Source organism: Sinocyclocheilus rhinocerous, unplaced genomic scaffold (genome assembly GCF_001515625.1).
Source record: "Sinocyclocheilus rhinocerous isolate Xijiao unplaced genomic scaffold, SAMN03320098_v1.1 scaffold542, whole genome shotgun sequence".
NCBI classification, from domain to species: Eukaryota; Metazoa; Chordata; class Actinopteri; order Cypriniformes; family Cyprinidae; genus Sinocyclocheilus; species Sinocyclocheilus rhinocerous.
Window position 1 is genome coordinate 164,140 of NW_015638928.1, and position 11,893 is coordinate 176,032.

The window sequence follows — 11,893 nt, forward strand, 5'->3', positions numbered from 1 at the left end:
ACTCACTCACTCACACACTCTCACACACACACACACTCACTCACTCACACACACACACTCACTCACACACTCTCACACACACACACACTCACTCACACACACACACTCACAGCTGTGGATCATTCGGGTAACAACACAGTATTAAAAATGAAGGGGATGTAAACTTTTGAACCGGATCATTTTTATAAATTATTTTCTCTTGTGGACTGTAAACATCTTTTATGTGAAATATCTCATTCAGGTCAGTACTAAATAAACAGCAACATGCATTTTGTATGATCCCTCTTATTTTGGTAAAATAATTCACATTTTGCAGATTTTGAACTTTTGACTTCAACTGTATTTATAACAACAGACTTTTTGACATAATGTCTCCCATGCTTCCACAGAAAGTCAAATAACATTCTATCGATGTCTGCACATATAGATTTATCTACATATAAAGAGAGAGCGGGGTAAGTCGTTCGTAAAGATGGAAAATATGTGTTTTTAGCCGATTCTTGAAAATGGCTAAAGACTCAGCTGTAATTAATTAATTAATTATTCACTTAAATACCATTACCCAGTCCGGACCCTTAAAAAAAGCTACATGTATTAAGAATTAAAAGTGAAATGACACATTAATGTTTCTAAACTGTGTTTGTTTACATTTTGTGAATGCGTCTCACGTCACATCCGGCGAAGGGGACTCTTATCTCCCACAACGCTTTGCTGTCTCTCTCTCTCTCTTCCGGTTGTCGTGCGCTTCGTGTGGTAGGTACTGAGTTTGTCTCCGTATGAAAGAAATCTGCATTAATCCTCCAGAGATAGAGAGTGTTATTGAATCATGAGTTCAGTGCTGTGTTGAGTGAGTGTTAGCACGCGGCGCGAGAGCGGTATTGAGGCCGATCGCGCGCGGATTGTGTAGTAAACAGTGAAGTAAAGAAGCGTCTGCTGGCGGTTAGCTGCTAGCATGGCGCTCAGATGTGCTCAAGAAGTTTGGCTTTAGTTTCAGACGCACATTAAACTGGTGCTGTGCTCAGAAACGGTCTGAAGTAGCAGTATGTGAATGCGATCTGGTGTGTTTAGATGTGTTTTCTGAACGTGCTCTTCTGTTCCTCCGTTAGCAGACCGCGATCAGAAATGGCCAAGTCGAAGAACCACACCACACACAACCAGTGTAAGTGTCTGCGGGGTCTGTGCTGTGTGCTGGTGCTGTGGATGTTGAGCTGATCTCTCTCTCTCTGTGTGTGTGTAGCTCGTAAGTGGCACAGAAACGGCATCAAGAAGCCGCGGTCTCATCGCTACGAGTCTCTGAAAGGGGTAAGATCTGTGTGTGATGCTGAGTGTGTGGGGGTCCTGCTTGGCATCATCTTGCTCGTTGTGTGATCTCAGGCTGACTTCATCTGAGCTGCACGAACTACACCAAAGCAAATGCTCTAGACATTATCCCTGTGATGCTGATTAGGTATTAATATAACGATCATTGAGAATGAACACGCCGTGAGGAGTTTAAGCACATGTTAGTTATGCACTTCTGAAGTATGTACTTCACAAATTAGTCCTCTAAAAATGGAAAACTTCTCATGCATGTTGGCTTTTCGTTTGCATGACAATGGCGTTTTGGGGTCTTTGTAAACTGGTCCGGTATGGTCTCTGTGAATTATGAAGCTGTGAGTTTGTGAAGATGGCGATGCCATGTGCGTGTGTTACATGTTCAGTCTATAGGAACGTATGTTTTCTTTCCAAAGCAATGGGGATGTAAGGACATCAAAATCTCCATATGATAATATCACAATAGAAGTCCACTATATGATATCTATTGCGATAGGAAAAAAAAACATTGAAATGAAAAATTTGAAAAGAACTTGCACTTGGAGAGTTCAAAATGAAGAGCTCCAACCCATGTTCTTAAAGGGATAGTTCACCCAAAAATTAAAAGTTTGTTTATCTGCTTACCCCCAGGGCATCCAAGATGTAGGTGACTTTGTTTCTTCAGTAGAACACAAATGATGATTTTTAACTTTAACCGTTGCAGTCTATCAGTCGTATAATGCATGGCAATGGTAACAAAATCTATGAGAGTAAAAAAAGGAAAACTTGAGTCAGAAAAAAAGTCAGTGAATTGACTTGTACCTGAACTTTAACGGGGACTCAACCCTCTTTTTATTTGTGATATACTGTCTCAGTCGAAATTACATTCACACTGGTGTTTTAGGAAGCCAGACAAATTAGAATATAATAATAATAATAACAACAATGACAGTAGTAGCCATATATTGTAAAACAATTGCACTGTGAAATAAATGAATTAATATTTCATAGGTATATTATTTTTGCTTTACACTACAATAGGGAAATTACAATACTTCTTTCCTAATTTCTACACTTGAAAGAGATCTTTTGAATTTGGGCTGCATTTAAACCACTAGCTGTCAGCGATTCATGTGGCACTTTTAAGCTTTTATTTTGAAAGAAACAGCAGTTGAGCTTTTATTTTGAAGGAAGACTCCAGCTTCAGTGAAAACAGGCTTACAAAAAAGCCTCTCCCATCTAGTGAAACGCTGTAATCATCTGCCGTGAAAATAAAGCCTAACTGGTGGCTGTTGCGTTCCCAAACGTGCGCTAAACTCACATTTAGCTATTGTTCACAGCACAATAAACGAGTTGACTGCATTCATTCAGTGTGAACAGAGCCGTTCTGAGACGCGGAAAACACCGGATCACGAGCTGATCGCATGAACGAAGTGTGTGCTTCGCTTTGAAACACGCAGCGAAACCAGACTTAATGAAGCAAGGGATTAAGCCATATATTATGCTTTCGGTTTGAGTTCGTTTGACAGATACTGCGCCAAAGCATAATGACCAAAAACACAACTTTAAAGACCTTTCATGTTAGAATAAGAAGCTTAAATATATTTTAAAAACTATGCTTTTTGCCCGGAAGACCTATTGTTTCATATCGTCATGTGACCGCGATGATGGAGGGAGTTTAGTTTAGAGAAACTCTTCTGTTTTCAGCGCAGTGCCATGTAAGCATTCCCTTGATCTCCTAGCGTGTTGGAGGCAGGTTGATCTGCAGTCTTTCATTTACAGAGCTCTCATGTGTTTGCATATCGATGCCTATAAAGGTTAATGACCAAACATGCCTTGAAAAGTTCACAATCCTGTTGCAGATGCAATGCAAAATTTTTGCATCAGGATAGATATTATTAATCAAATAAATGGCTTAAGGCTAGTCCCAGACTAAAATGCACGTTTGAGCGGTCTCAACTGAAAATATCTTGCTCTGACATGCATCTTAAAATAGGTCAGTTCCATCTGAAGATGCACACATGTAGTGCTAGGCATTTTTATAAAAGCTGCTTAAATATCTTAATTTAACTAAGGCCTAGTCCTGGATTAAGCTAAGACCCGTCTGTGAAACTGGGCCTTAGTCTACTAATACTTGACTGAAATAAACTAACAAGGACATTTAACACTGGACTAAGACTAGAGTGGAAAATAGCTGACAAAATGAACAGTAGAGAGAGTAGGTGGAGGTCCGTCAGGTTCTGTCTGTATGATGGTGTTTGTAATGGTTCTCAGTGGCTGTGGTGTGAGTTTAACATGCGTGTTGTGTTTCAGGTGGACCCTAAGTTCCTGAGGAACATGCGCTTTGCCAAGAAACACAACAAGAAGGGGAGGAAGACCATCGCCAGGAAGGAGGCGTCCAAATAGATGAGGAAAGACCCCAGAGAGTCTCCAGAAGGACTTTACACCATCCACAATAAAGCCATGCTTTGACAAAGAGTGTCCGTCTGTCTCGATTGTTGCGTATAAACACACGGTGATGATCTGATGCACCGGCTGAGCTCACGAGCCTCACACGAGATGTGTTGGGTGATTATCATTACGTTCTGCAGTGGCTTGCCTGGAAATGCGCTCTCCATTAACACACACACACATGCTTCACATGCAGAAATGTGAGTTCACTCGCTCTCGTGTGGTTCCAGACCCCTGCGACTCACTTCTCTGGCACAAACAAGTTACACTAAACCAGGATATTATGGTTGAAGGAAACTTTATATTTTTAAAATTTCATTATACAGGTCTAAAGTAGACTGTGACGTGATCTATTTGACTTGTTCTACAAAATAATCACAAAATGTACACATGCTTGCATCACCACCTCTGGTGTGCATTATTTTTCTGATAAATCAGTGGCTCCTCATCAATATGGGATGTAAAATTACCTCTTTTTTTTTCTTTTTCTTGCATTTCTGACTTTTTCTTGCAATTGTATGTTTATATCTTGCAATTTGACTTTTTTTGTCAGAAAAACGTTTACATTCCTGCCTGCATAACTAACAATTGCTTGTTATATAAGAACTGGGAGATAACACAATTGCGAGGAATAAGATGGAATTACTCGTTTAGTTTTTTATTCAGTGGTGGAAACGGGCCTCCATATGGTCAGTTATTCCACACAGTTACTATGAGTTACTGGATTTTTTTTTTTTATGTCAAAAAATTAGCAAGTATGCAAATTGTATAATATCCAAGGTACACATTTCTTGTAATTGTGCGGTTAATTCTCATATTGTATTTTCAGAAAGTTTTGAAATATTTGTCCTCTCCCCAAATTTGTCACTACCAAAACACAATAATTTAATGGACTCTATGACCGGCGCACCGCCTACGTATTTCCGCTAAAATCTCAGTTGTACGCGAGCTTCCGGTTTAGCGTTCTCCGATTACATTACAGAGAAAACACCTGTGTAACAGAAAACAAACAGATTGTAAAAGGTATGAAGAAGAAAGAAGGGAGTTAAAAACACAAGCTGGAAAACAAAACATGACAGTGGGAAATCTGCTAGGAAAAACAATGTCTAGGGAAATAGTCTCCTAATGAATTATTTGAAAAATACTGGGATAAGTGAAAGAATTTAATAGAAATATATAGGAGGGGGGGGGGATATATATATATATATATATATAATTTTTCTCTCCTTGTCCTTTCTTTCAAAGTACTGCCCACACTCCAGTCCAGTAGGTGGCGGTAAATGCACCTTTAAGTTGGTTTGCCAACCGCCAATAAAATTAAAAGAAGAAGCGCTCTTTTTTTATTTTTATTCAAGGAACAATAACACACAATATGTTATCAAGAAAACAACATTAAAATAAGAAAAGAAAAAGATAGAAGCACAAATTACAATATTTCAGTCAACAAAACCATAAAATTGGGTTTGACCAAATGTGAAATTTGGTCAATAGAATAAGTAAATTAATTAAGTAAAAGTACTGTTCCTCTTGGTCAGGATAGTCAGTAAAGCCAAAGAGTACATTTTCCCATAGGAGTGAAGAAGGTCTTAAACTCTGAATATTTTCGCTAATACATTTTTGGACCTTGCACCATAGTGTAACCGAGTATGTACAGTACCAAAATAAGAGCAAGGCAGTTTCCTCATACTCATTACAAAAAGAAGCGTTCTCCGATAGGAAGCTGTGGCAATAACGTGGTCTTTCCGTTAAATCTAGCGATTACGAATAATTATTTTATATTATATATTTTATTAACTGTAGTAACATAACATTTTAGTGTACTATATTAAAATATAACTTTTTATTAATGAGTTCAAGTGCCTTCGGCATGAAGGTGCAACGTCTATGACACATCCTCAAGGTGTAATTCTGTGGTTAGTTTCCATACTTTCCCTTTGGACAAGGAAACGTAAAAAATGAAAAAAGGATTTTAACATCACTCCTAACTCAAGAGTCTGCGGTCGTCACTACGAAGATCCTGTGCCTACTGTGGACCTCCAGCATCAGGAGCATGACTATTGTTCGTTTCTCGTTCCTCGTTCCTGCGGCCGTCGAGCTTTCTTTAGATCAGACTGAAGATCTCCGAGAGGAAGAGGAACACCTGAGGAAACCGGTGGAAGAACTGTCTGTCCGTCAGAGGTTTAGCTTGGGCAGATTTGCTGCATCAGACGGTGACATACGGTCCTACACTAGGTCAGATTTAAAACTTGTAAATTATATTATATTGTATCATTATTAAGATGCTGTATTATAAACCAAAAACTGATTTTCTGTCCATGTAGATGTTTTATTTACACGTCAGTAAACCCGTATACTATACAAGTAAGCTACAATACAGTCTAAAAGTAAGCTAAAACTGCTGGTCATTTTGTGATGTATATTATCTCAAACATGTCCCACATCTTATGTAGGTTTGTGACTTACAATCACTTGGAGACTCATTGAACTTTGCATCCCACAACATATGGTACGTGTGACCAGAGCAAACTAGGAGTGAAGGTGGAGCATCAGCCCATGCATCTGTAAATATGTTTTCATTTATCATTCCTTTCTAATTTTGTATATTATAAAGTACATACAATATACATTGTGTTATGAATGTGTGGGGGGGATGTGGAAGAAAACAAAATTTAAATGGTACAAATGCTACTTTCTCTGTGTATAAACACACGTGTAAAAAGTTTTTAAAATTTTGTTTTAACAGGGTGTGCCTGCAGCCCATAGAGGAGTTTTTTCTCTTCATGGTCCATCTTTCAGTTGGTCTGACACAAAGGGATCTGGCTCACAGATTTGATATTCATCAGTCCACCGTGAGTCGAATTATAATATTGTGTCTCTGCTGAAACCTGACATGGCTATTATGGTCGGCAAAGGTTTTCTTGTGGACGACTCTGTGCCATGCAAAGTCTACAGGCCTGCTTACCTGTCGAAAAGGGAACAGATGACGGCTGATGAGGTAAAGGAACCTCAATCCATTGCTCGACTGAGGGTCCATGTTGAGTGTCTCATCCGTAGGGTGAAACAACACCAGCTGTTTGATACAGTCATCCCTCTTTCCATCACAGGGAGCATCAACCAGCTCTACACTGTTGCGTGCCTCCTTGTGAACTACCAGAATGGCCCCTTGGTAAAAGCATGGGCAAAGGATTAAAGACTAGACAAGACACTTGCTGTAGGGGATGGATCCATTTGAATTTATTTGTAGTTAATGTAATGTAAATATGTTGATTGTAAACTATTTTAATAATGTGTCTGTAAATAAATAACTTTGATACAACGTTTCTGTAAACGTAAATATAAATAACTGATACAGTTTATTCTGTAAACATGTAAATATAAATAACTTTGATACGTTTCTGTAAACATGTAAATATAAATAACTGAGTGTTTTTGTAAACATGTAAATATAAATAACGTCTCAGGTTACTTATGTAACCATGGTACCCTGAGTAGGGAACGAGACACTGCGTCCTCTAGGGGTCGCTATGGGGAACGCCCTCGTCGTGACCCGTGTCTGAAGCATACATTGAAAAAACACCAACTCGTTGGCCGGCGACAGCCATGACGTCACTACCGGTGCGACTATAGTATAAATAAGCGCCGGGAGCACACATCATTCACTTCTTCGTCTGAAGCTTGCGTCCGCAGCATGGCAAGAAACCTAGAGGCCATGGTTCCCGCGTCGGAGCTCTGTCCGGAGAAGCCTCTAGACCGGACCATCAGTAAAGTGGTCACTATGATTTAGCCATAGAACCAGTCAAAACATCATAGGTCCAGTAGGAGACTGTTATGCAGGAAGCTTGTACCTAACCTCGGTCAGGTGGAGAGATGGTGGTTACAGGGGAATAAGGAAGGGGAAGAAAAAGGGGTAGATGTTACACCCCCTGAGGAAAAAGAGTGGATACCTAAGTATTACTCTGATCCGGACGAAAGCGCTGACGCCTTGTCTGGATCACCTCCCTCAGGTCTTGCCTACCTCCCTTTGACCCACGATACTTCCTACCCCTACCCGCAGGCGGAGGAGGAGCGCGAGTCGCGACACTAGCCTTCTGTGCTCGTCTCTGATCCTCAAACCGAGACGGGCCAGGACCCCTGGGTTGTTCGGGCTCAGACCTGGACCTTCGTGGAATGAAGGTTTTGAAGGCCGCTGAGCGCGCCTTCGCCTCCCTGAACTTTTCGACCACCGTCTCAACGGATGTACCAAAAAGTTCAGAGGGCGAAACCGGGGTAAACATGTAAATATAAATAACTTTGATACGTTTCTGTAAACCTGTAAATATAAATATCTTTGATACATAGTTTCTTCTGTAAACATGTAAATATAAATAACTTTGATACGGTTTCTTCTGTAAACATGTAAATATAAATAACTTTGATACAGAGTTTCTTCTGTAAACATGTAAATATAAATAACTTTGATACGGTTTCTTCTGTAAACATGTAAATATAAATATCTTTGATACAGAGTTTCTTCTGTAAACATGTAAATATAAATAACTGATACGTTTCTGTAAACATGTAAATATAAATATCTTTGATACAGAGTTTCTTCTGTAAACATGTAAATATAAATAACTTTGATACAGTGTTAATGAAAATGTGTAAATAAATAACTTTTTACAATGTAAACAACTTGAATTTCTTTTTACGTTTTTAAGGATCTTGGCAGGTAGAAATAAAAAAAGAAATGGTCAGCCCTCTAATGGTTTTAAACATAATACAGTCTTCGTAGATGCGCTGGATGATCATGTCATCCTGTGTGTACACAACAACATCACACCAGTCCAATCCCGAGATCAGCATCTGACCTTGCACTTAACTTGCACCTTAAGCCATCAGCGAGTTTCCTTTCTTTAGGTCGTTACTGACTAGGAATACCAATGGTCACTTTAGTAGAAGTCAGTGTTTGCTAGACTTGTTCCTGGAGGCCCACCAACAATGCATGTCTTGGACATCTCACTAATCTGACACAAGTTTTAGGTCTTTTAAAGAGCAATAAGTTGAATTTAAAACAATGTTTGTGTGCCTCAAGGAATGATGTTAGGAAAGCAATCATTTCATATCCTTTATTCTTATCATTCTTCAAAAATTCACTTTGTGCCAGCCTATGGAGTTTTGTCCTCTGTAGAGGACATAATGTTTTAGTGATTTCTCTGAGACGTTACATGTCACAGTTTTAAGTCTGGAGTCCTGTGCAGAGCACATTCAGGGCTTTCCAGAGATACCAAATAATTGTAAGTTTCACCGTCAACACTCCCTCTCTTTGCTCTTTAAATATGGCTGACATTCATTTAGTGATCAAGTGTGACACCCTTATGGAAATATGATAATATTTTGTAATTATCATTTAAATCTGACTAATTGACAAATTGTTTGTCCGAGAATCGTCTTTATATAAAGTTTGGTATAAAAAAATGAACATTTATTTCTGGTTAAAACAAAAATCCCACTGTTTTTGCCTTTTCATGTTTATTCATGTCTTTTTATTTCTTCAAAAACAGGACTTTTTAAAGTCCCGATGTCTTCTACAGAGGACATGGCATAACATATGAATAAAATATCATTTTTCAAAATTTTTCTTATGCTCTAAAAAATGTAATGACATGACAAAATACTGAATTCACAAAACTGTTTTTTCCTGGTAGTCAGGAGGATATATCTCTTTCAAAATGACTATTTCTTTTAAAGTGCTAAACTTATTTACTGAACAGACTTGTTATGCCTGCATTTCTAAACTTACTGTCAGAAACTGAAAAAAATGTCATTTGTAGCTTTAAAGGGTCATACAGATCGTATTAACATAATAATAACATTAGTGAAACTATAAAAACAGGAGATCTTAAAAAGGTTAAGTAAACAGAACACAGTCTATAAGACATTTATTTCTTTTTTCCTGAATTTATTAGGGTTCCTTGAAGATATTGTATTACAGCAAACTTAGTAGCTAGTTACTAAAGAATCATATCATATTAATCAGAGAAAAAAGAGGTTCTTGGATAGGGATGAAAGAGCACTGAAGATGTGGGGAATGGTGTCATGACAAGTTCAGCAGCATTCCCTGTCCAGCATCAGGAAGCTCAAGAGTTAAACAGGACAGATACGTGAGGACTTGTCATCAACTCAGTGTCAAGAAGGGCCAGGGCAATGTAATTAAAGTTATGGAGGACATACACAAGTTTGTTGAATTTAATCAAGGATTTGCTCATTTCTGCAACCCTTCATTTAAGCCAAATTGCCAAATGTGCTTATTTTACAGATACTGATGACTTATTTCTTCTGCTTCTATATGTTTAAAAATGTGACTTTTGTCATCTCCCCATGAGTTGTAATAGTGAAGAAATAAAATCCCAGATTGAGAACCCTGTCCTATTTTCATGTTCATATATTAAAAAAAAAAAAACAATCGCAATTCAATATGTAAATAGACGTAAAACGGACTACTTAAGGTTTTACCGTTGACGGTAACAATTATTTATAATATTTATATTTAATTATTATATTTAATTTTGATAATTTCAGTGATTGTCAGGGATTTAATCTGATTTTTTTTTTTACGTTTTATTTAAAAACTAAAATCTGACGAAACATTCACTAAAGATTACCACGTCTGGGGCTTTTATTATGGAAAGTGACGCTCGCCTGAGTCCGGCGTAGCTCGGTGTTTCCGTCAGTTGCATCATTTCCGCTGTCTCTGCTCACCGGTGAAGGTCCGCATGTGAGTCCATCTGACACTTCTTCTTCATTCAAAACTTACACACACACACACACACACATATATATATACTCGCTGCTCTGTGCTTATGGACACATATCTAGAGAAACGATCAGAACTGTGTGTGATGACGCTGTGAGCAGCGCTGCTGTATTTACTCCTAAACTACTTCTTCTTCATCATCATCATCACACAACTGCTCTGTATCCGTTACTAACAGGTTTATAAGAGAGAATGTGTGTGTGTGTGTCAGGACAGTACTATCAGACAGTTTGAGTCCTCAGATCTGTGTGTTTTGTCCTTATATAAAGTGCTCGTGTAAGCAGTGATCCTACAACATGATGATGATGATGATGATGATGAAGGTTTAATCATCATCTAAATGTTTAGGGACACATCTATTGTTGTCTACACAACAGGTCAGTAAAATGAAACTGAAACTAACAACCCAGTCAAACTGGTTCTGGGCTTTCTGTCCTGTTGACTTGTGTGGCTATTAATAAGCTATTAAGTTATTATTATTATTATTATTATTTATTTAAAGGGGTCATATGATAAGATTTCAATTGTTCCTTTCTCTTTGGAGTGTTACAAGCTCTTGGTGCATAAAGAAGATCTGTAAAGTTGCAAAGACTAAAGTCTCAAATCCAAAGAGATATTCTTTATAAAAGTTAAGAGTCAACCACGACCTCCTAAAATGCCTCGTTCTAACACGCCCCACATACCTACCTCACTATGTGAGAAGATTTGCATAAGGCCGCCCAAATGTTCACGCAAAGAAAGAAGGCGTAACTTTTATTCTCGCTGTAGTATTGATGCCGCTGCCGTCGCCATGCCGTGGAGACGCTGTGTTTCGTTGTGAAAGCGAACCTACTTTGTTTGGCCTGTAGTAGTTTGTAGAGTTACAACATTGAATAAATAAGTGGTTTACCTTTAAAAAAAAAAAGTCAAAATTTGATTGTTTGAAGTTGAAGTATTAAAATGACTAAAAGTAAATCTAAAGCTACACATAACAAAATAACTCACGCTAGGCCGCTGTAAAGCGAAACTGGCCTTCCAAAAGAGGACACGACTAGAAATCAGTGGTTAAGTTGTATTTACAACACTGTCAACACTGTTTTCAACCCAAATATCCAGATGTGTGCAGCACATTTTATGGAGGACTGTTTACTGATCCTGGAAGAGTAACGTTAGACTAAAATGCCGGCAGTTCTGACTCACGAAAGTACGTTTTCATTTAAAGGATTTGCCACTGATGATACCAAACGCGAGTTTTGAGCAGTGTAGAGCAGCACTTGTTGTTTGTCATTTCTCTAATCACAAATGCAGACAGGGTTTTATGTTACGCAGCACGATGCAATGCAACGCAACGCGTAAAAACACAGTATAAGTCATTAT

At 38.4% G+C, this 11,893-nt stretch overlaps 2 protein-coding genes and 1 long non-coding RNA gene across 5 annotated transcripts in view; 2 read left to right on the plus strand and 1 right to left on the minus strand.

Annotated features, from left to right (window-relative positions):
- Nucleotides 1-665: 665 nt before the first annotated feature.
- rpl29 (ribosomal protein L29) lies at nucleotides 666-3,773 on the plus strand. 3 transcript variants are annotated; one of them, XM_016565277.1, is made up of 4 exons: nucleotides 666-757; nucleotides 1,107-1,159; nucleotides 1,238-1,302; nucleotides 3,607-3,773. In XM_016565277.1, exons 2-4 carry the CDS (start codon nucleotides 1,123-1,125, stop codon nucleotides 3,697-3,699), a joined length of 195 nt encoding a protein of 64 aa, XP_016420763.1. In that variant the 5' UTR covers nucleotides 666-757; nucleotides 1,107-1,122; the 3' UTR covers nucleotides 3,700-3,773. The 3 variants fall into 3 exon arrangements, with proteins under 3 accessions (XP_016420763.1, XP_016420764.1, XP_016420765.1); XM_016565278.1 differs by having other exon boundaries at nucleotides 708-753; XM_016565279.1 differs by having other exon boundaries at nucleotides 710-753; nucleotides 1,110-1,159.
- On the minus strand, nucleotides 3,029-9,915 carry LOC107750030 (uncharacterized). Its single transcript, XR_001641107.1, has 3 exons — nucleotides 9,904-9,915; nucleotides 5,907-5,909; nucleotides 3,029-3,300 (listed from the first exon to the last, which is right to left on the minus strand). It is a non-coding gene; the product is annotated as an uncharacterized LOC107750030 (long non-coding RNA).
- Nucleotides 9,916-10,436: 521 nt separating this feature from the next.
- iars1 (isoleucyl-tRNA synthetase 1) overlaps nucleotides 10,437-11,893 on the plus strand; it is a 102,003-nt gene continuing 100,546 nt past the window's right edge. Inside the window, exon 1 of the mRNA XM_016565274.1 lies at nucleotides 10,437-10,498. The gene's annotated coding sequence lies outside the window, so the exon portion shown is untranslated. The remainder of the gene's footprint in view (nucleotides 10,499-11,893) is intronic.